This window comes from Notechis scutatus, chromosome 1 (genome assembly GCF_049901735.1).
Source record: "Notechis scutatus isolate UNSWTSFEM ecotype Mainland chromosome 1, rNotScu1.2, whole genome shotgun sequence".
NCBI classification, from domain to species: Eukaryota; Metazoa; Chordata; class Lepidosauria; order Squamata; family Elapidae; genus Notechis; species Notechis scutatus.
Window position 1 is genome coordinate 9,861,302 of NC_142009.1, and position 24,223 is coordinate 9,885,524.

Consider the following 24,223-nt stretch of genomic DNA (forward strand, 5'->3'; position numbering starts at 1 on the left):
CCTCAATTGGTGTATTGTTTACTGCTTTTAAAATGAGTTGCTTCCGAGCGCCGTCCTTGCTTTTCTTCGTGCATCTTTCCAAGAATCCAAAAGATTGGACTGCCATTTGTCAGAAATAGTGTAGGGTCTCCCGCTTGGGCAGGGGGTTGGACTAGATGACCTACAAGATCCCTTCCAACTCTGATTATCTGTTATCTGTTAAGAACTTTTGATCCTTCTTTACTGAAGAAAACTCGAAAAGCTGTAAGGAGAGAATTCTAGCAGCTGCAGTGCTGTAGAAACCTCCTTACAGAAATAACAATTTCGAACCTCTCATTCTTGCAATCATGTGCTTGCTCCTTGGTTTCTATCTGCAATTAGCATTGTTCCTTGCTCATTACGATCTCTGGCTGTTTCCCAATTGCCAGGGGGGAAAAAATGGACTGACTTTTCAACCCAGTTTTCTTTTCTCCTTCTTCTCTGACAGGTTTGGTTCCAGAACCGGCGCTCTAAGGAAAGGCGCATGAAACAGCTAAGCGCATTAGGGGCCCGCAGGCACGCATTTTTCCGCAGTCCCCGCCGCATGAGACCGTTGGTGGACCGTTTGGAGCCAGGCGAGCTCATTCCCAACGGGCCGTTTTCTTTCTATGGAGGTGAGTAAGCGTGCAGGATTGGTCCACAGGGAATGGATAGACATCAAGACGGGATGGGAGCCAAGAGATTGGATTTTACGGTTGTGGCCTTCAGCTCTCTACTCTTTTGTTGCTATTCCCCCAGTTTGCACTGGGAAGAGCAGGGACCCATGAAAACCAAAATGTATGGATAGCAGGTTTTAGTTAACAGGGTGATGCTGTCCAGGTAGTCCTCAACTTACAACAATTCATTTAATGACCGTTCAAAGTTACAACAGCCCTGAAAAAAATAACTTATGACCATTTTTCATAACTTATGAGCCACGGTGGCACAGTGGTTAGAATGTAGTACTGCAGGCTACTTCTGCTGACTGCCGGCTGTCCGCAGGTCGAATCTCACCAGGCTCAAGGTCAACTCAGCCTTCCATCCTTCTGAGGTGGGTAAAATGAGGAACCAGAATGTTGGGGGCAATAGGCTGACTCTGTAAACAGCTTGGAGAGGGCTGTAAAGTACTGTAAAGTGATATATAAGTCTAAGTGCTATTGCTATTGCCACGAGGTTTCGGTTAGTTGGAAAGAAGAATGAATTATCTTATTTAAGGTTGTTTTTTTTAAAAAAAATAAACTTTATTTACAAGAATTAAAAACATACAAATTTAAAAATACAAAACCACTAATGTATACATAAACATTCATCTTCACATTTGATATCGAATTTGATACGTCCTAATAGTCATTACTAACTGATACGTCTCACATTTCCATTTACTATCACATTTTAATCACTAAATAACTTGAAATACTCTTCTAGTAATCTTCTCAGTTCATAACTATTATTTAATTAATAATACATTCATAATTTTTTAAATAATAAATAAAAAGATATCGTGAACATATAATGATAATAATAATAATAATAATGTAGGAGAAAAAAGATTTAACACCTTTGTTATTCTTATATATTTTATCCTATTTAAGTTTAAAGTATGTGCATAGTATATAGTGGAACCTCAGGTTGCGACTGTAATCCATTCCTGGAGTCTGGTCACAACCTGATTTGGTTGTGTCCGGAAGCACGACTGACTATGCATGGCCGCAATAAAAAAAAATGGCAGTGAAGCGGAAATCGGCGTGGAAAGGGAATCTTTCCACACCGATTTTGTTCGCCACTGGATTTTTGCATTGTGACCCGATTAAAAAATTGAGTGGATTTTTTGTTCGCCACCCAATTTGGTCGCCAACAGAAGCGTTCGCGACCCACGGTTCCACTGTATAAGTCAAAGTACTATTGCTATTTTTCACACTTATGACCATTGCAGCATCCCACCGGTCACATGATCAAAATTCTAATGCTTGGCGATTGGCTCATATTTGTGACGGTTGCAGGGTCCTGGGGTCATGTGAACTTCTGCCGAGCAAAGTTAATGAGGAAGCCAGATTCACTTAACAACCGTGTTACTAACTGAGGAATGGCAGTGATTCATTTAACAACTGCAGCAAGAAAGGTCATCAAATGGGGCAAAATTAACAACCATCTCGCTTAGCGCAGAAATTTTAGGCTCAATTATGGTCATAAGTTGAGGACTCGCTGCATCGGGGTTTGTATCAGGGTTTTATTTTTGCACGCCGCTCAGAGTCACCATGAATTGGGGGACTATATAAATTTAATAAATCAATCTCTTCCTTTCCCTTCTCTTCTCCTTTCCCTAGATTATCAGAGTGAATATTATGGACCCGGAAGCAATTATGATTTTTTCCCGCAAGGACCTCCATCTTCTCAAGCGCAGACCCCAGTGGACCTCCCCTTCGTACCCTCCTCAGGACCATCAGGGACCCCACTTGGGGCGATGGACCACCCTTTACCTGGACATCACCCTTCCAGCGACGCTCAGCGTTTCACAGACATCATGTCCCACCCTCCCGGAGACTCACCTAGCCCAGAACCCAATTTACCTGGTTCCTTGCACTCCATGTCAGCAGAGGTCTTTGGACCAAGTCCTCCATTTTCATCAATATCGGTCAACGGAGGTGGTAACTACGGCAACCACCTGTCGCATCCGCCGGAAATGAACGAGGCTGTTGTATGGTAGCTTTAAACACCAGGAACCTTGTTTTGAAGGCATTTCCATCCTGCGTATACCGAGATGTATAGAAATGAGTTCCAAGAAATAGACATTTTACCCCCCCCCCCTTCTGCCCTGCATTTATTTTCGCTCTTCCCCCCCTCCCCCCTTCATTTGGCTTAATCTTGGGAATTAATTGAATTATTCAGAGCCCAGGGAAATTTTGCTATAAAAATTGGGGGGGACAATCTTAACACAACAGAATGAAGGAAGACTGCTTTTGTTTTGTTTTGTTTTTGGTACTGAGTGAAAAAGACACTCGTGAAGTGTTTCGATATCGCAATATATAATTATGGGATGGCATGTCCTTGGATGCTCACCACACGATCCCTCTAGGAAATGAGAGGAATAACTTTCCATCAGGAAAAAAGAAACTAGTACTGAAAAAATGAAAAAAAAGCAAGCCAAGGTCCATAAGAAGAAGAAAAAAAAAGGGAAAAATGAACAACTTAAAAGAATTCTAGCAATTTTAAAATTTATGATTTTATTGCTTGTTAATTTTGCCTCTGAAAGTTGAACGCAGTTTCACAATGACAAGACTTTTTAAGCCTCTGAAATGCCTCTCAGGCAGACAAAATGTAGTTTATTTTATTGTTCTTTTGGGAAGGGATTTTTGGTTTGTTTTTGGGGGGGGCGGGGGGAATGGGGTGACCAGAGTAACAAATATTTAAATGTTAGCCCTCAGTATCAACTTTCTACCTTCTCCGAGCAACACACACCAATAATCCTCAAAAGACAGAAGTCCTCTTTGACTTTTATGTTTAAAAAGAATGACTTGAAAAAATGAATAAAGTATTCTACCTTCACAAAAAAAATAAAAGCTAAACAAATAACAAATAAAGACTCTATGGAACTAGAAAAAAACAGTCAACTGTTTACGTCGAATGTTAAAATTCAGGAGCTCAATGTTTTACAAAAAATAATAATAATCCTGTTTTAGAACCTCTTGTTCAAAAGCAAAGTATTTTGAGCAATCAACCAAAATCGTTCATCTTCACTTTATTTTTCCTTTGATTTTTTCCTCCCTGTAGATGTAGGGCTTGTGATTCACTCTGCTAGTTTGTTGAGATGGTGTTTACACAAGACAAAAGAAGACATACCTTTAAAAAATCAGATGGTTGCCAAATAAACAATTCTATAGCACAAAATACTTGGGTGGTAGGTACCCACAGGCCAGGAAAATCTTTTAAACCAAGTGTTACAAGGTTAAGGCGGGGTTAAATTAACATCTTTGCTAATGTTTAGTCCTGTTCAACATTACTGGAATTGTTAATATGACTTATATAGACCCGACAGGTTTTATTTTTGTGTCTTTAAAAGAAAATAGTCCAAAATATTTAAATTTTATGATCAAATATGCAGTCAGCAGCTGCTACGTTTTTTTCTTTATATATTAAATTTCTCATAGGTCTTTTATTGTTCAAATAAAGCTAAGCTCGTGTGACCTCCAGTGCATATTAGACCATTCACTGTATGAAAGGGGGGAAAAGTTGGATTAAAAAAAATTTGTGAATTTTTAATAAAACTAGAAAATCTGATATTTAGATAAGCCGTGTTTCATTCAGTGCTTTCAACAAAGTTGTGTGAGTCTATCCAAAACAAATAGGTTAAAAAAAAACGTGGAATTATTTTAGGGAATTTGCTAGTTGTTTCTTAATCTTTGCAACTCTTGATGTATGGACTTCAACTCGCAGAATTCCTCAGTCAGCATGGATTTCTACTCCCAAAATTCCCTAGCCAACATGCTTTAAGATGTGTGGACTTCAACTCCCAGAACCCCCCAGTTAGCTGATAATTAAATTCCACACATCTTAAAGGTGCTAAGTTTGAGAAACTCTGTTTTACATCATTGGTTCTCATTTAAATTTCTGTAAGAATCTAAAAGAAGCTTTCAAGACAATCCAAAGTTTGAGTTTGAGGTTTTTATCATTAAGTCATTTTCCATCAAACTCAGCTGGAATATGACAATGGACATATTTGTGAAATTTTGAAGGGAAACCTAACAAAAGTCTTCTCTTAGTAGTTACAGCTGCAAATACTAATTAGAAAATCAGCAGCTTCCACCTTCTGAAGGTGTCAAAGAGATGAAATTAAATATTTTCCAGATTTCTAACAAGTGAGCTATCCCTATGGTAAGATCTGGTACAAATGGATTTCTATGGCCAATACTGGATGTCATTGGTTCTAGGTATACCTTCAGAGGCAAGACTGGACCTCTAATGCCTAAAGCAAAACTGAGCCCCATCCATGGAAACTCAGTGGGTGAGGTTGTGGTGAGGGAAAGCTTGAAAAAATACAGGTAGTCCTCAGTTTACGACCACAACTGACCCCCAAATTTCTGTTGCAAAGTGAGTCTTGCCCCATTTCATGACCTTGTTTGCCACAGTTAAGTGAATCACTGCAATTGTTAAGTTAGTAACACAGTCAATCTTGTGTCAGGATTCCAAGTAATACATCCATAATAAACAAGAGCTCCGAGGCAAATAGGTTTCTCAAAGAATTGGTTTATTGGACATATCATATTGGCATAAGCTGGTGAAAACTGACTCTGAATATTTCCGCAGTTTTCACCTAATTAAAAGTAAAAGTTTCTCTGGCTGTCAGACGACATTGTTCCTCCTCTCCCCGGCCACCTGTGAGAATGTCCTTAGTTCCCAGGAGAAAGTATTTTGTTTTGACTACAAGCCCCCTCTATCTCTATTTCACCCTCCCTCTCCCTCAGCTCCAGTGTGGCAACACTGAAGCCTCAAAATGGCCTCGGTCAGGTCAGCTTCAGGGTTGACGGGAGGCCCCCCATTGTCTTCGCTTGACAGAAGGTTACCAAAGGTGATCACATGATCCCAGGACACTGCAACCATCATAAATACATGCCAGTTGCCTAGCATTCTGAAATTTGATCACCTGACCGCAGAGAAGTCACAATGGTCGTAAGAATGAACTTCCTGTATTCGATCAAGACTTTCCATGGGATTTTTAAAATTGTACATGCATTTGGAAGTTAATTCTTCCTGGATCACAGGTTGTTCTTCAGGAGTGGAAGACTTTCACAATCTGATAAATGTCACATTTCATGAAGACATGGGCTGCAGGGACCATTTCTACAGCAGATTGTTTCTGAGGATCCACAGGCCACTCTCATGCCAAATGGTGGGGTGGCAGAGGACTAGCTAGGCAAGGTCTTAAAAGATGGCACCATGTGCCATGCAACTGGACTGGCCATATAATGACTGCAAAAATCCAAACCTCTAAAACCAAACTATGACTGCTTTATGGTTTGTCGACTTACTCCCGGAATTCCTGAGCCAGGAATTCTGGGAGTTGAAGTCCACAAGTTATAAAACAGCCATCATACCCCACTCCTCTAAAATATCTCTTTGCTACCCCCTCTTTGATACACATTTCTGCAGCCTAGAAGCCATAGGTCTAAAAAAAAGAGAAGCCCAGATGCATCAGAATCTGTATCAGCTCTGTTCAACTCCATACAGGCTCCATGCAGGCTTTCTTAGAAAATATAACTAGTTAATGGTTCCTGCCCAGTAGTGTGTGTGGAACTGTGTCCCTTGCCTGGAGGTGGGGAAGGCAAAAATAATCGGATGTGGTAAAGATGATTGCTGGGCCAGGAAAAAGCCAGCATGCTTTTCGGTGCTTAGTATGGCAGCCATTTTGTGCAAAAGCCATAATCACCCGATCCTGTCTTGGCAGCCATTTTATGGGACACTCCACACAGCATCTCCCCAAATTCCTCAGTAGTGCAAGTGTACAATCAACGTGTACATGTACAAATCTCTATGTGTGCTGTACATGTGAGTCAATGCATACACTTCATTCCAGATGTGCCCATGAGGGCAGTCCAATAGGCCAAGATAGATCTATCAGCAAAGCCCTGCCCCTTTTATGCATCTGGATTTTAAAAGGGGAAGAGCTTTGCATGCTCATTACAAAGGGTAGAGCTTGGGTTCCATGTAGTGATGCTATCTTGTTTATATCAAATAGATAATCAGAGTTGGAAGGTACCTTATAGGTCATCTAGTCCAACCCCCCGCCCAAGCGGGAGACCTTACACCATTTCTGACAAATGGCAGTCCAATCTCTTTTTGAAAGTCTCAAGTGATGGTGCTCCCACAACTTCTGAGGGCAAGCTGTTCCATTGGTTGATTGTTGTCACTGTCAGAAAGTTTCTCCTTATTTCCAGGTTAAATCTCTCCTTGTTCAGTTTCCATCCATTATTCCTTGTCTGGCCTTCAGGTGCCTTGGAAAATAGCTTGACCCCTTCCTCCTCTCTGTGGCAGCCCCTCAAATATTGGAAGACTGCTATCCTTCTTCCCTTGGTCCTTCTCTTTACTAGACTTGCCAAGCCCAGTTCCTGTAACCGTTCTTCATAAGCCTTAGTCTCCAGTCCCCTAATCATCTTGGTTGCTCTTCTCTGCACTTTTTCTAAAGTCTCAACATCTTTTTTATAGTGTAGTGACCAAAACTGGATGCAGTATTCTAGGTATGGTCTTACTAAGGCTTTATAGAGTGGTATTAGTACCTCACTTGATCTCAATTGTATCCCTCTGTTAATGGAATTTAGGATTGCATTAGTTTTTTTGTCTGCAATTTAGGATTGCATTAGTTTTTTTTGTCTGTCACTGCACACTGCTGGCTCATATGTAGCTGGTTGTCCACTAAGACTCCAAGATCCCTCTCCCAGTTACTGCTATTGAGCCTGGTTTCACCCAGTCTATATGTGTACTTTTGGTTTTTCTTGCCTAAGTGTAGGACTTTACTTTTCTTTACATTGAATTTCATTTTGATATCAATCTCCTCTACAGATGCCTCTGTCGTTCCTCTCTGTTCAACGCTGCCTCAGGATTGCTGTGTGTCTGTGACTATGTTTGTGTATCAATCCAGCAATCATGCTTACTCTTGGACTCTCCTAACTGCAGCAAAGGAGGCTGATCTACCACAAATAACGACAGGAGGGAATATAATGTCCTTTCTCATGGGCAGGGATGGTTGGGGAATTCTGGGAATTGAAGTCCACAAGACTTAAAGCCTCCACAGTTGGGCATCCTTGCTTTATATACTTTTGGGGCACAATTATGATTTTATTTTTGGTCTCTAATTTTTTTTTTACTTTTTAGACAGTCAGTTGCCCAGTGTCATCAGGAGTTGGGTGGTTTATGGATTACAAATGAAGGCAAATGGTTTATGAATTATTTAAATGGTCAAATAAATGAGGAGCCCCCCGCCTCCTTGGACATAGCAAGCAGCTTATTTCTGAATAATTCTGTCCCACATTTGGCAAAAACATGTTAATTGAATTGGAGAGTGATCCCCATCTGGCATGCCTTGCCATAATATTTACTGCTTTTCTAGACTGGAAAAAGAAAAGCATTACTCGCGAGGGGCATGTAGAAATGCAAATTTTATGTGGATCAATATATTGACTTTGTTTTTCATCGAGATCCATTCCAGCCCCAGTTGTGGACGTAAATCGAGGACTATGTTTATGGTACATTCTCATCTCCCCATGGTACATTCTTATCTCTTGTTTTTCAAGAGATAAGATGTTCCTACTGCATTCCAACTCTTTCAGATTATTTCAGCTCCTGCAAAAATTGTAGTTCTGAATTCAAGAATCTCCCAGTTGAGTATGGATGGGGATGCTTTGACTACATTTTCTACTCACAATTGGGAGAAGACAGTCAATAGGGTCGAGACTGTTGTGTGACAGCAAGCCATTATGTTTTTGATGGAAGGGATAAAGATTCTAAAGACATTCTAAAGACCTTTTGATCCCTCGATCCATTATGTTGGTTTAGTCTCTGAACTCAATCCCAAATCTCCCCTTCAAACCCCTTTCTTTCCATACAGAATTATGGAATAACAGAACTGGAAGCAACCTTGGAGGTCTTCTAGTCCAACCTCTTGCCCAAGCAGGAGACCCCGCACCATTCAGAACAGCCTTGTTAATTTATTTCAGATTTTTGTCCATGTGTCTCAGATTTGTGGACATGTTGAATGATTCTGGGCCAGCAAGGACCTTTGGTTATTTATTTATTTTGAAAAAGCCTTTATGTCCTTTCAACTTAAACTGGCTATTTGAAGGACTGTCTTTTCCCAGTCATATCTATTGGACCCACCAGAGCAGGGAGGCAGGGTGTCCACTCCTAAGGAGGTCCATCTTGAGGGTCCAAGATGAAGGGTCTTCTCCATGGTAGCTGTTGTGGTTCGCCGGCAGCCTGCAAAGACAGCAGCAGAATTGGACAGTGGGGAAGAACAGGGACCAGTCCAGGAGCCTGGAGACGACTCGGACAAGGGTCCTGCGTCCGATGCAGAGATGGGGCCAGGACCATCTGGGAGTGGAGTGCTGACTCTGAAGCCTCCAGAATCTGGCAGCAGCGAGGCAGAGGAACAAGGGAGCCTGTTCCAAGTGCGCGTGTGCACAGAGCTGCCAGAAGGCAAGAGCAGCTAAGACAAAGGGCGACTTGGGAGTAAGGCTGGGAGGTGATTGCCCCTCCCATAAGGTATAAAGGAAGTGCAAATGTAGAGAAACCTTTGCAGGAAGCAAAGTTGTTCGCTCTGTTCGGATTAAACCTTGAAGTTCTGTGTGGACTTCGTACTTCAGCTGGTTTTGTACTTTAGTTGTTGGCAGCAATTCAAAGGAGAGAAAGGTGAGTGCTTATCCCGAGACTCATTATGGGCTGGGAATGAACATAATTCCCAGTGTTGAAATAAAACAAGAGTTGTTTGGACTAAGCGTGTGCTTAATTACAATCTCAGGAAGCCTTGGTCAGGACATCATCCCTATGGAGATAAGATTGACCTCCCACTTGACTCTCTTTCCCAAGGCCTGAAGACACAGTTCAGCCAATGGGTAGCTATGGAACCCATCAAGTGGTTTATCAGAGTGTTGTCACCAAGGGGTTGTGGGGAGTTACTTGGATTTTGTATTATTTTACCTTTGTAAACTGCTCTGGGTCACTGAGGGCAAATTGAGTGGCCATACTCAGCAAGCATCTAGTTTTAAGCCTATTTATTTATAAAAATTTTTACACATGCTAAATCTCTATTACCCATTTTACACTTATTTTATACATGTTCAGTGCTGAACGTTTGCAGGGGGACCACAACTGAGCCCAAAATTTCTGTTGCTGTGTGAGTTTTGTCCCATTTTACGACCTTTCTTGCCACAATTGTTAAGTGAATCACAAGTTGTTAAACCTAGCACCAGTAGCATGGTTATTAAATGAATCTGGCTTCTTCCAGCATTGACTATACTTGTCAGAAGGTTGCAAAAGGGGATCACATGACCCCAGGGACACTGTAACCGTCATAAATATGAATGTTATCCAAGCATCTGAATTTTGATCACATGACCATGGGGATGCTCCAATGGTCATTAAGGGTGAAAAACAGTCCTAAGTCACTTTTTTCAAGTGCCACTGTAATTATGCCAGTTTGTAGCATCCCGCAGTCAATTTTACAATGGTGTTACAAAAAACTGGTATTTATTTTTGGTTTTTAGCAAAATCTGCACATAGCCAACCCATTGGTTCACTTAATAACTGCCACATTCCCTTAACGACTACCACAAAAAAAAGGATATAAAATCAGGTTGCTCACAAGGCTAATCCACTTTATGACCAACGACTGAAGACCTTAAAGGGCAGGCTCTATTACAGTTGTAACTTGAGGACTACTTGAAATTTCTAAGGAAAATCTATGCAGGTAGTCCTCCACTTACGACCTCAATTGAGCCCAAAATTTATGTGGCTAAGTGACAAATTTGTTAAGCGAGTTTTGTCCCCTTTTACTTAACATTTATTAAGTGAATCACTGCAGTTATTAAGTGAGTGACACGATTGTTAGGAGAATCTGGCTTCCCCATTGACTTTCCTGGTCAGAAAGCTAGAGAGGGTAATTCCATAACCCTGGGACACTGCAACCGTCATAAACATGAGTCAGTTGTCAAGCATCTGACTGTAAATCACATGGCCATGGGGATGCTGCAAAAGTCGTAAGTGTGGAAAAAAATGGTCATAAGTCGCTTTTTTCAGTGCAGTTGTCACCTTGAATGGTCACTAAATGAGCCCTGTGTTAAGTCGAGGTCTACCTGTATAAAAGCAGCCTTGGCACGAGTGTTTTCCTTTCCGTTTTTTGCACCTATTCCTGGAGCTGCTGCTGCTCCCATTGCACTTCCCTGCCTCCAGCAACCCCGTGCTTTACAAATCTCGAATTCCGGGACACTCTGCAATTCAAGGCCTCCGCCAAAGATGGCTTTAATCCCGCCGCTACCAGGTTCCGTCCCTCCTTTTGCAAACGAAGACCCGGGAAAAAATAAAACAGGCGCTGCCATTAAAATATATCAATAGGTGCCCCATTTTATTCAATGGCCGTAGAGCGCGAGGAAAGGGAGACCCGGAGAAGGCGGGGCCTCGAGGCTCCGCCCACCGCCTCTTTCCTAACGAGTGCGTGAGATAGGCCCCGCCCCTCGCGCCGCCAAAGGCACCTCCTCCCCCTGATGGGACAAGATGGCGGCGCCCTTAGCAGCGGAGTTGGAGCGTCTCCTCAACCCGCTGCCCCGCGCCCAGCCTGACCCGGAGGACGACCCGGAGGAGGGTGAGGGCTCGCCTGCGAGGCCGGTGCGGAAGCCCCCGAGCTGGGTTTCGCTTCCTCAAGGGGGGTTGGGTTGAAATGTTAGGAGGATGGTGTTTCCACGTGGCTTTCCGACGTCGCCCCTGTACACGTGTTGTGTGCGAGGAGAGCTGGGGGTGGGGGGGGCGCCTGTTTCGAACTCTGCCTCACCCTATGTGCTGAAAACCCGTATGTTGGCCCTGGAAGGGGTCGGTCGGTGCCTTCCCATTTGAGGTTGAGCAAGGGATGGATAACTTGTGATGGTAAGAGGTGATGGGTACGTGTGAAAGGGAAATGTCTATGGCAGGGGTCCCCAAACTTGGCAACTTTAAGACTTGTGGACTTCAACTCTCAGAATTCTCATTCTGAGACTTGCAGTCCACAAGTCTTAAAGTTCCCAAGTTTAGAGACCTCTGGTCTATGGAGATTCTCAGTCATCCAGGTCGTGGTTGTCCCAAAACTGCCTTTTTTCAAGAGGCAACTGGACTTTCTTGGTTTTTAACAGATAACAGATAATCAGAGTTGGAAGGGACTTTATAGGTCATCTAGTCCAACCCCCCCCACCCAAGTGGGAGGCCCTACACCATTTCTGACAAATGGCAGTCCAATCTCTTCTTGAAAGTCTCAAGTGATGAAGCTCCCACAACTTCCAAGGGCAACTTCTGTTCCATTGGTTGATTGTTCTCAGTGTCAGAAAGTTTCTCCTTATTTCCAGGTTAAATCTCTCCTTGATAATCCATTATTCCTTGTCTGGCCTACAGGCGCTTTAGAAAATACAGTAGCTTGACCCCTTCCTACCTGTGGCAGCCCCTCAAATATTGGAAGACTGCTATCATGTCTCCCCTGGTCCTTCTCTTCACTAGACTAGCCATGCCCAGTTCCTGCAACCATTCGTTGTATGTTTTAGTCTCTAGTCCCCTAATCATCCTGGTTGCTCTTCTCTGTACTTTCTCTAGAGTCTCAGCATCTTTTGTATAGTGTGGTGACCAGAACTGGATGCCGTACTCTAGGTGTTGGTCTTATTAAGGCTTTATAGAGTGGTATTAGTACCTCCCTTGATCTTGATTGTATCCCTCTGTTAATGCAATTTAGGATTGCATTAGCTTTTTTGGCGGCTGCTGCACACTGCTGGCTCATATTTAGCTGGTTGTCCACTAAGACTTTTCTTTGAAGATGTTTTAACTTCTCATCCAAGAAGCTTCTCCAGCTCTAACTGAATGGTGAATTCTTCCATTCGCCACCATTCAGTCAGAGCTGAAGAAGCTTCTTGGATAAGAAGCGAAACGTCTTCAAAGAAAAAAAAACAGGAAGTCCAGTTGCCTCTTGAAAAAAAGCATCTTTGGGTATGAAAGGGAAAGAATTGGGGAAAAACATGGTGTATGGCTGGAACTAGATTTCCCACACACGGCTATAGGGAAGGGGCAGTTGAAGGGGCTGGGCTAGGTTTTGGGGTTATTGTCTTCTCCTTTGGGGGAAAACGTCAGAACACACCAAGAGAAATAAAATAGCCATTCCCTGGAAACTCCCTGGAGATTATATCGATTAGTATAGCATGGCTTGCTCAGGAATTCTGGGAGTTGAAGTCCATAATTCATAAAAGGGCCATAGTTGCCCACCCCTGGTATAAGAGTAGTAAGAGTCTATGGAGATTCTCAGTCATCCTGGTCATGGTTGTCCCAAAGGTGCATTTTCAAGATGCAACTGGACTTTCTTTTTTTGTTTTTGTTTTAAAGATGTTTTGCTTCCAAGAAGCTTCTTCAGCTCTGACTGGATGGTGGGGAATGGAAGGATTTATATTCTTTGCAGACAGCTGGTCATTTGCATCCTTTTTAGAGAGTCCTTGAGGGACTAGGAGGTTTATCTGTGTCCTCATCAGGGTCACTTGAGTAGCGTAAATGGTTCCTGTAGTCTGCAATTTTTCTGGAAATCCGTTCATACCCCCACACCATTCAAAGGGTGTTCATCCCAAATTGTATAGCTTATTCCATTCCCCACCATCCAGTCAGAGCTGAAGAAGCTTCTTGGATGAGAAGTGAAACATCTTAAAACAAAACAAGAAAGTCCAGTTGCCTCCTGAAAAAGCACCTTTGGGACATACGACATGGATGACTGAGAATCTCCATAGACTCTTAGCTACGCTCTGCAACAGCCATGATTTCAAGTACAGGTAGTCCTCGACTTAAAACCATCCATTAAGTGAATTGCACTGAACCAAGGCACTCAAAAAAAGTGAGTTATGACCAGTTTTCACACAGCTGTTGTGGCATCCCCAAGGTCACATGATCAAAATTTGGGTGCTTGACAACTGACACGTATTAATGACAGTTGCTTTGTCCCGAGATCATATGTTACAAATGATCACATGTGTCATATGTAAAGCACTATGAAGAGGTGTATAAGTTGTCAGTGCTATTAAGAGCACTTAGGATCCATGATGGCGCAGTGGTTAGAATGCAGTATTGTAAGCTGACTTCTGCTGCCTGCTGCCTGCCTGATATTTGGCAGGTCGAATCTCACGAGGCTCAAGGTTGACTCAGCCTCTTCCATCCTTCCGAGGTGGGTAAAATGAGGACCCAAATTGTTGGGGGCAAGAAGCTGACTCTGTAAATTGCTTAGGGCTGCAAAGCGGTATGTAGTCTTAAGTGCTATTGCTATTTGTAACCTTCCCAGCCAGCTTCCAACAAGCAGAGTCAATGAGGGAAGCTGGGTTTGTTTAACAACTGTGTGATTCACTTAACAACTGTTGTGATTCACTTAATAAAATCATAAAATGGATCGCAACTCACTTAACAACTGTCTTGCTTAGCAAGAAACTTGGGACTCCATTGTGGTGATAAGTTGAGGACTACCAGTACTGCCTTTGTTAAGCAGCACAATCACAATTTCCTTGTGAGTTGAGTAGCAAACAAATTTAATAAACTGTTTATTTATCATAATTTTGAATGGTCACTGAATGAATGGTTGTTAAGCGAGGACTACCTGTAATTTATTTAACATACTGTACCACTGCTGTCCAAACCTCTTACTAAGAATGCATCAATCAAACACAAGTAGAAAGAAATATAAACTTTATTTTATATCAAGCTCGACTTCATGAGGGTGGCCATGTAGGTTTTGGAGTAATATCATGGAATTGGCTTTGTATCATGAGAAGGTCCTGGTGTTCTCTTAGCTTGGTTGCTGGCAGACATTTTATCAGCATACTAGATAACATCAGTTTGCAAACCCCATGCCCTTCTAGCACTGATAATGTTACCTAGTTGGGTAATAAAATGTCTGCAAGAAAACAACCAAGCTCAGAGAGCACCAAGGATCCCTCATTTCAATCCTGAGCTGTAAATATTCTTTATTGTATGAAGGTTTATTTTTCAACTTTCTACTCCAGGCCTTGAGTCCTTCTGATGACCTAACATCCAAATATTAACCATTTTCAACTCTTACCTTTTTTTCATGATCAGCAAGCTTGATTGGCTGCTGCCACCTGGTGTGAAATGCTGGTCTTTGGGTCGTGGGCAGATCACTCAGATTTGCAGTGTTTAATTGACGGCTGATTAGATTAAAAGGTTCATTATTTTTAATTAGCAAATTGGGCAGCTGATTATCAAAGATACCTAGATATTACAAAGATAATATGAAAAATGGCTGGGTCAGGCCTTTTATTAGAAGAGGCCTCTTCTCTCTGTTCTCATGAAGAAGGATGACTCTTCTCAAATCACGCTGGCTGGGACAAATGCATGTATTGTCCTTTTTTTAAATGGCATTTTAATCATAGGATGTTTTATGACAACTCATCTGGCACGATTGAAATTAATCAGCCGAGGCTCCCCTGTTTGAGTGAAATTCATTTGTGTCTAAACCAGTTAAGAGTCAGCAGCTCTGCCTCTCCAAAGTGAAATTCTTTCTTCAGTGGTTAAACACTATAATATTAGATTGGAAAAGTTTGTTATGATTTCCTGGGAAGCGAGGGGGGAAAAAAAGGATCTTATATCAGGTCCAGCAATGCAGGTCAAGGTTTTTTTTACCTTGAAAGTAATTTTACAAAGTTTTGATAGAGGAAGGCTTCATTGCAGTGTGATTGGTGGCAAACAAATTTAATAATTTAATACAAATAGTCCTCAACTTACAACAGTTCATTTAGTGAAAATCAGTCATATGTCACTTTCGGGGGGAAACTGCCCTTGTGTCTAGTTGTTCTGGTGTGCAGTGCTCTATAGTGTCATTTTAAGGGTAGGAGTTGAAACAGTTTATATCCGGGATGTGAGGGGTCTGTAGATATTTTCACAGGCCTCTTTTTGACTCGTGCAGTATACAGGTCCTCAATTGAAGGCAGGTTGGTAGTAATTGTTTTTCTTGAGCCCTAATTACTTTCTGAAGTCTGTGTCTTATTGGGTTGCAGAACCAAACCAGACAGTTATAGAGGTGCAGATGACAGACTCAATCATTCCTCTGTAGAACTGGATCAGCAGCTCCTTGGGCAGTTTGAGCTTTCTGAGTTGGCGCAGAAAGAACATTCTTCGTTGCTTTTTGATGCGTTTTATGTCAGGTGTCCATTTTAGGTCTTGTGATATGATAGAACCTAGAAATTTGAAGTAACCTTTTTGTGAAGCTTAGCTGAATTGATGGACCCATGGCATCCTGCTACAAGGGTCGATGAGAAAGGAGGAGATTGGATGACCTGGAACCCAAACTAATCAGCACTCGGTTTTTCCTCTGTACAGCTACAGCAGCCAAAGTGATCGACAAATTTGATGAAGGAAGCCTCGATGAAGATGTCCTTTCTGTTGGTCAAATACGGAAAGGAATTGCCTCTCGGATTTTGGATGCTGATAAGCGGTACCAGGGAAAAGCCACAACCCGCAAAGCCTTAGAAGAAGAGCTGTGGGGCGCAGCTGAGCTCCCAGGTGAGTTGTTTTTTGACTTTATTTTCTAGCCAAACTGCTGTGGTTTTGACAGCCATGGACAGGTTGCCTCTATCTTGCGAAATTATGGTACTTGGTACTCATTGTTAATTGGTTCAGACATGATATTCTTCCGATTAAAATTGGAATTCTGATTTTTTTGGGAATCGCCCCCTTCCCCCCTTCTTCTTCCTCCTCCTTCCCCTCCCCTTGGAGGCCCGAGTCAGGAGTTGCTACCGCCGGCGCGGCTCTGCGTGGCTCCAGTCCCGCGTTGCCTCAGGAAGGGAAAGGCAAAAGAAGAGCGCGGCGGCGCTTTGCAACGGCAGCAGCGGCTCCTGGTTTTGCCTTTCCTTCCCAAGGCAACGTGGGACTGGAGCCCCGAGCCGCGCCGCTGTAGCAACTCCTGACAACCCCAGCCGGATACCTGAGCGGAGCCCGGGCCGGGCGGTGGGCGGGGCGGCGGGCGGTGCGGCGGAGGCCGCTGAGCGGCAGGAAAAGGGAGCTGGGCAGCGATTTCTTGGCGCGCGGTGGGGGGTCTCTTTTGGTCGGCCCCGATTTTTTTTTCAGAGGGGAATATCATGCCTGTTGGTTCCGGGAGGTGTGATGAGTACCATAAATTATGAGTATCAAATAAATTTTTCTCAAAAGGAACAATGTTGTGAGTCACAAGGCAGCCGATACTTGCAAGTTCCAGCTTGTGCTTTGAATACCAAACAAATGATGATGAAGAGTACCAGGACAAAATTTTTGCATCAAAATGCATTGAGTACCAAATTCGATAATTTCAAAAGTACTTGATTACCAAGGTACCACTGTTTTCATACTGTCCTGGCTCAGATTCTCCTCCTCCTCCTCCTCCTCCTCCTCCTCCTTCTCCTTCTCCTCCTCCTCCTCCTCCTCCTCCTCCTTCTCCTTCTCCTTCTCCTTCTCCTTCTTCTTCTCCTTCTCCTTCTCCTTCTTCTTCTTCTTCTTCTTCTTCTTCTTCTTCTTCTTCTTCTGGAAAAATCAAAATAGCTAAAGCAACTTTAGCTTATTATTGCTTTTAGAAAGTTAGTTAAAATGTTTTCTTGGGTGTGCTTTTATATCCTTGCTGGTGAGGGAGAGGCACACTGATAGATTGGTTGTAGCTGGAAATTGCTATACAGGTAGTCCTCAATTTACAACCATATTTGAGCTCAAAATATCTGTTATTAAGCAAGGCAATTGTTAAGTGAGTTTTGCCACACTTTATGACCCTTTTTGCCACAATTATGAAGTGAACCGTGCAGTTGTTAAGCAAATCTGGCTTCCCCCATTTACTTTGCTGTTGTCTGAGAAGGTTACAGATGGTGATCGCATGACCCCTGCGTAGGACTTTCTTATTCAGAATGTCTTATGCAGGAGTCATGTGATCACCAAGACTCCATTCTTATGCAGAATGTTCTATGCAAAATACTCACAAGATTTGGGATCTGCAAATCATAACTATATGCCGTTTGCCTACTGCTGAATTTTGATACGACCTATGAGGATGCTGCAGCAATCGTGAATATGAAAAACGATCATGAATCATTTTTTTCAGTGGTGCTGTAACTTCAAACGGTGACTAAACAAACGATTGTAGCTCGAGGACTATCTAATTTCCCAAGCTACTTCTGAATCTTTATCTGGTTCTTCTGTATGTAAAAAAATGCTTCAGCTCTTTTTTGCCTTGGCAACAGATCTTGAGTACCTCTGTCAAAGTCGTCTTTCTTACTCTACGAAGGCTGAGAGGGGAAAAAAAATTCTCCCAAATGCTATATTCCACACCCAGGAGGTGCTGCTTCGTAAGTAAAGGATGGTCTCAATTCAGGGCTGAAAGAGATTTGACATAATGGCTCGGCTCATGTTTAAAAAATTGCTTTCCCAGGAAGAATGCAGTACAGGTAATAGCAATAGGACTTAGACTTCTATACCGCTTCACAGTGCTTTTACAGCCCTCTCTAAGTGGTTTACAGTCAGCCTCTTGCCCCCAACAATCTGGGTCCTCATTTTACTGACCATGGAAGGACAGAAGGCTGAATCAACCTTGAGCCTGGTGGGATTTGAACTGCCAAATTGCAGGCAGCTAGCAATCAGCAGAAGTAGCCTGCAGTACTGCACTCTAACCACTGCGCCACTGCGGCTCATCCTCGAATTACGACCCAATGGATCCCAAAGTTTCTGTTGCTAGGTAGTTAAGTGAGTTTTGCCCCATTTTGTAGCCTTTTTTAACACATTTGTGAAGCGAGTCACCGCAGTTGCTAAATCAGTAACACGGTTGTTAAGTGAATCCGGCTTCCCTGTTGAGTTTAACAATAGCCCTTAGACTTATATACCGCTTCATAGTGCTTCCACAGCCCTCTCTAAGCAGTTTACTGAGTCAGCATATCACCCCCCTACAATCTGGCTCCTCATTTTACTGACCACGGAAGGCTGAGTCAACCTTGAGTCGATGAGACTCAAACTGGGGAAAAATTGAGTCCATGACCTTGGGACAGTGCAACGGTCATAAATATGAATTGGTTGCCAAGCGTCTGCATTTTGATCACGTGACCCTGGGGATGCTGCAAAGGTTGTAAGCGTGAAAAACAGTCAAGTCACTTTTTTCAGTGCCACTATAACTTCGAATGGTCACTAAACAAGCCCTTTGTAAGTAAATCGTGGACTACCTGTAACAAACTATTCCTACGTCAGTGGCCTGGGTACACCTGCCAGCAACTCCTATTAAGAGGAGTTCAGATGATCAGACTGGGAATTTTCCTCCTGAGACCTCGAGAGATGAATGCCAACGTGAGCGTGTGACCGGTGGCATTGTTGGCTGGCATCTGCTGGGGTGAAATTTATTCTGTCCGCTTTTGGAGATCTGCCAGTAAGATCTGCCAGAGAAAATCCACATTGGGCAGCGCTTGACCTCTGGATGCTGTGTGTGTGGGGTTCAAATAGGGAGCAGGAGGTGTACCCCATTTATATCCAGCTGGTTGACATCTGGCATCAGTTCTTTCACAGGTGAAGTTTGTTCCGGATTGTTATGAAAGGTGGGCCACGTGAAAGGATCGCTCGTTGCTCTGTGTGTTTAAAGCAAGGCAGGAAATTGTCTTAGCGGTCTTCATTACAATTCTCTCTTTAAATATTCAGGTTTAAAACTGTGTTTATCTTCCCAGGCTCTTTAATTTGAAAAATGCCTTCACTTGCCGCACGCCTTTCCGTTGCTGCCTCATTTTATTAATGGCATGACTTTTATGATATATTTGAGTTATTCCTCCGATGTTGTAATATCTGTTGCATAACGGATGGTATGCAAACACTTTAAATAATAATAAGGATAACAGAGGCCTGTTTCTTATTGACATAAATTGACCATGTTATGATGTGAAGCAATAGCAGAGAGAATCTCTTCCCTTGGCCCGTCCTTTGATCAGTCACACCACGCCGGCAGTCTGGAATACAAATTACATAAGTTTTCTATCCTTGTCAAGAGGATAGATTTATTCATGGCTGGTGCCCTGCCAGATGTTTACGCGTTAAAAATCAAAATTTAAATCAAGTCTATACAGATAGTCCTCGATTAACAACGGTTCATTTAGTGACCATTCAAAATTTCAACTGCACTGTAAAAAATGACTTATGACCATTTTTTCCCCACACTTATGACTGTTGCAGCATCCCCGTGGTCGCATGATGTACATTCGGGTGCTTGACAACTGACTCATGTTTATGACGGTTGCAGTGTCCCAGGGTTACGGGATCACCTTTTCTAGCTTTCTGACCAGGAAAGTCAATGGGGAAGCCAGATTCGCCTAACAATCACATCACTCACTTAATAACTGCAGTGATTCACTTAATAAATGTTAAGTAAAAGGGGACAAGACTCACTTAACAAATATGTCACTTAGCCACATAAATTTTGGGCTCAATTGCGGTCATAAGTCAAGGGCTACCTGCACTGATTTTCCTTAGAAATTACAAGTAGTCCTCAAGTTACAACTGTAATGGAGCCTGCTCTTTAAGATCTTCAGTCGCTGGTCATAAAGTGGATTAGCCTTGTGAGCAACCTGATTTTATATCCTTTTTTTTGTGGTAGTCATTAAGGGAATGTGGCAGTCGTTAAGTAAACCAATGGGTTGGCTATGGGCTGATTTTGCTAAAAACCAAAAACAAATGCCAGTTTTGGGTAAAGCCGTTGTAAAATTGACTGCAGGACGCTATAAACTGGCATAATGCGGGCTGGTTGACAAGTAGTGCCTGTTGGAATTTTGGAACTGGATTGTAAGTACTCCCAGGGAGATCCACTGTAATTTGAATGGTTGCTAAGAGACCGGCCATAAGTCAAGGACTTTGTGAGCTGGTCCTTCTTTTCAGCCCAGTCCTTGGGTATTTTAATTGCCACATGGTATCCATGGACACCTTGAAGTAGTTTGGAGACTCTAGCAGAAGAACATAGCTGTTGAACTAAGATTGGTACATTCCTCGGCATGATGGCTCAGTGAGTAAAGACGTTGAGCTTGTCACCTGGAAAGCTGACAGCCTGGATTCGAGACCCAAGTGCCACACGATGGGGGTGAGCTCCTGTCCTTGCTTCAGCTCCAGTTTGAAAGGATGAAAGTGTGAGTAGATAAATAGGTACCACTTTGATGGGAAAGTAACAGTGTTCTTGTGCACCTTTGACGTTATAGCCATGCTGGCCATGTGACCATCTTTGGACAACGCTGGCTCCTTTGACTAAGAAACGGAGATGAACACCGCCCCCTTCGGTCAGACATGATTTGACAGGGGAAAACTTAACCTTTATCAGTGGGGAACCCTGTAGTCAGAAGGAACAGGATTCACATCAGATTGGCAGGAAAGAAATCGGCTGCCCATTTATACACACACACACACACACACACACACACACACACACACAAAATGTTTTCTTAACTTTTCGCGGGTACTTACATGTACTTACATTGTTCGGGTATTTTCCCACGTCATTGTAGTTGTTCTTTTAAAGTTGTAGCAACGTTTCAGCAGAATCTCATCTGCCATCATCAGAATCTATACAGAAGCCTGATGATGGCAGATGAGATCTGCTGCGTGCTACTAACAAAAGAACAACTACAAACGGGAAAATACCCTAACAAACAATGCCATACACACACACACACACACACACACACACACACACACACTCACTGATGGATCTCGCAGGAACTATCTTTCTCATGTACAAAACCTCCTACTCTCTTTATGAAGACGTGGGTAAGGGAATGTGATCACCTTGTAATGCTCACCCATTATCTCATTATTTAATGGGAAAGGCTGTCAGCTAATCAATGGGTCTGATAATCAGTTCAGCGCCGGCTGTGGATAAGTGTGAGTTTGAGATTTTAATCTGCTGGAGACTTTCCAGTGGTCCCTTTGGGTCAAAAACCCTGAGGGTGGTATACTACGTTACCTTGTAATGTGGAAAAAGTAAGAAGCGATGCTTTCGGGAAGAGGTGTGGAGTGTACGTATAATTTTTACAACTTTTATAGCTCAAAATTTTCAGGTGGTATTGAGTTGCAAGATTAATTAGGTCTATTTAAATTTCCATTGCTTGTTGACAGTGTAAGGGAAGAAACTTCTATAGATTTTGAGGTGGGGGTTAGGGCAATTTAAAAAGAAAGTGAGCTATGCTGGCAAGAATCAGCTGGTAGATTTCAGCTGGGGAACACCAGCTGTTGGTATCTTTAGTTGCATATGATCCTGGAGTTGTGGTGTAAAATACTTGTGTGTTCTGTGTATATTCCTTGACTTCTGAAAAGGTGGTGGGGCTAAACCTTTTTCACCAAAAGCATATTTCCTTATAGTAGCTTTCCTGGATTCAGAAACCAGTCCCTTTTCTGCGTTTTTAATATACAGGTAGTCCTTGACTTACAACAGTACATTTAATGACCATTCGAAGTTACAACAGCACTGGAAAAAAGGGACTTACTGTATGACTGTTTTGCACCCCAACCTCCTCACCGTCCAACTCTGCTGCCAGCTCCATCAGCCACAACACATAGCAACATAAATTTTGGCCTCAATTGTGGACATAAGTCGAGGACAAGTGTGTACTCATTTATTCACTTAACACGTCAAATGTTACAATCAGGGGAAAAAATCCTATTGGTGTCACTAGAATCTTTATAAAATGCATCTAATCTCTTTGGAGATTAGATAATTGGGAAGCTGATTCATCCTGCATCTCATGTGTAGGTTATTGCCCCCAAAATAAACAAGAAAAGATTCTCACTTGTTACTTTCCGGCTTCTTAAAAATTATATTCTCGGTCAAAAATTACCTTGTAGGTTACGAGTAGTTGCAGTTATAAATCCATCTTCCACCAATCTTAACCATTGTGTTTTCTTATTGGTAGATGAAGAAACATCAGATGAGGAGACAGGTGAAGGTGACTTTGACAGTGAAACTCTGGCTGAAGATGAGAGTCCAGAAACGGAGGAGGAAGAGGAAGAGGAGGAGGCAGCCAGTGATGCTGAAGAAGAGGCAGAGCTGTCCAACAAGCTGAAAAAAGCAGCCTTCAGTTTCCAGGCCATTGATGATTTTGAGAAGTTTACCGAAGGGATGGATGAGCTTGGGAGCGAGGAAGAAGAAGAAGAGGAAGCCAGCTCTGGGGAAGACTACGAAGGTGAAAGTGACTCACAGGAGAGGGAGGAGGAAATGGCCGGTCTTGATATGGATCCAGAAGGTGGCGTCCTCTTGACTCGCTCTCAGGGCGAAGCAGCAGAAGAAGTGGCAAAGGGAAAAGCGGTGAAAAACCAAATAGGTGAGTAGGAGGTTCTCCTTTGTTTCTGGGTGAGGTCTTCGTGGCTTCCTGGGTTGAGAGCCAGGGGTGGGGCTTAAATTTTTTTTTTAGCAAAAGGTTTTCTGCCTGGTTGCTTGGTGGGCGTGGCCATGGTGGGCGTGGCCTAGTCGGCCTTCTGCACCAAGGCGGGGAGGGGGTGTGTTTTGCCCTCCCTGGGCTCCGGAGGCTTTCCTCGAGCCTCCAGGAGGGTGAAAACGGCCTCCCCGGGCTCCGGAGGCTCACTGGAAACTGGAAACAGGCCCATGTCCAGCCTTCCCAAACTTCCAGGAGGCCTGCTTTTTGCCCTCCCCGAGCCTCCACACACGCCCTGCACTTACCTGCATCCAAAATGGGTCACGTGGGGACTCCTGGGAGGAGCGGGGCGGGGTGGGCAGCCAGGAGTGGGATTTGGGGGTTTCGAAACTGCACAGAATTTTACCTAGGGGCTCTTCCGAACCGCTGCGAAACCCCAGCAGGCATCGAACTTCTGGCGGTTGGCAGAATCAGCCTGCAATAGCAATAGCACTTATTTACTGCTTCACAGTGCTTTCCAGCCCTCTCTAAGTGGTTTACAGAGTCAGCCTCTATTGCCCCCAACAATCTGGCTCCTCATTTTACCCACCTCGGAAGGATGGAAGGCTGAGTCAACCTTGAGCCTCGAACTGCCAAATTGCAGGCAACCGGCAGTCAGCAGAAGTAGCCTGCAGTACTGCATTCTAACCGCTGCGCCACCGTGGCTCTTATGACTGGTCACCCTGATATGACCAGTTTTCACACTTAAAACCATCGCAACATCCCCATTATCAAGCGATCAGAAATTCAGACACTTGGCAACTGGCATGTATTTATGACGGTTGCAGTATTCCGGGGTCATGTGATCACCTTTTGCAACCCTCTGCCAAGCAAAGTCAACGGGGAAGCCAGATTTACCTAACAATTGTCTTATTAATTTATCAACTGCAGTGAGTCCCTTAACTGTGGGAAGAAAGGTGATAAAACGGGGTGAAATTCACTTAACAACCATCTCACTTTGCAAGAGGAGTTTTGGACTCAATTGTGGTCCATAAGTCAGGGACAACCAGAAGTCAAGGGTTTAAGAATTAACTTGAGCGGTCATTGCTGGGGGTGAGGTGCACAAATAATGCTGCAAGACAACTTTTTAA

General features: G+C 43.2%; 2 protein-coding genes across 3 annotated transcripts in view; both read left to right on the top strand.

Annotated features, from left to right (window-relative positions):
• LHX1 (LIM homeobox 1) overlaps positions 1-4,222 on the top strand; it is a 63,047-nt gene extending 58,825 nt beyond the window's left edge. The window contains exons 4-5 of the mRNA XM_087956570.1: positions 467-632; positions 2,322-4,222. Of these exons, the coding sequence (XP_087812696.1) occupies positions 467-632; positions 2,322-2,701 (546 nt within the window). The 3' untranslated portion in view covers positions 2,702-4,222. The remainder of the gene's footprint in view (positions 1-466; positions 633-2,321) is intronic.
• A 6,974-nt stretch (positions 4,223-11,196) lies between these two features.
• AATF (apoptosis antagonizing transcription factor) overlaps positions 11,197-24,223 on the top strand; it is a 109,431-nt gene continuing 96,404 nt past the window's right edge. The window contains exons 1-3 of one of the 2 annotated variants that reach the window (XM_026680472.2): positions 11,197-11,341; positions 16,075-16,257; positions 22,635-23,042. In XM_026680472.2, coding sequence (XP_026536257.1) covers positions 11,254-11,341; positions 16,075-16,257; positions 22,635-23,042 — 679 coding nt within the window. In that variant the 5' untranslated portion in view covers positions 11,197-11,253. The remainder of the gene's footprint in view (positions 11,342-16,074; positions 16,258-22,634; positions 23,043-24,223) is intronic. The other variant, XM_087956561.1, reaches the window with a different exon arrangement.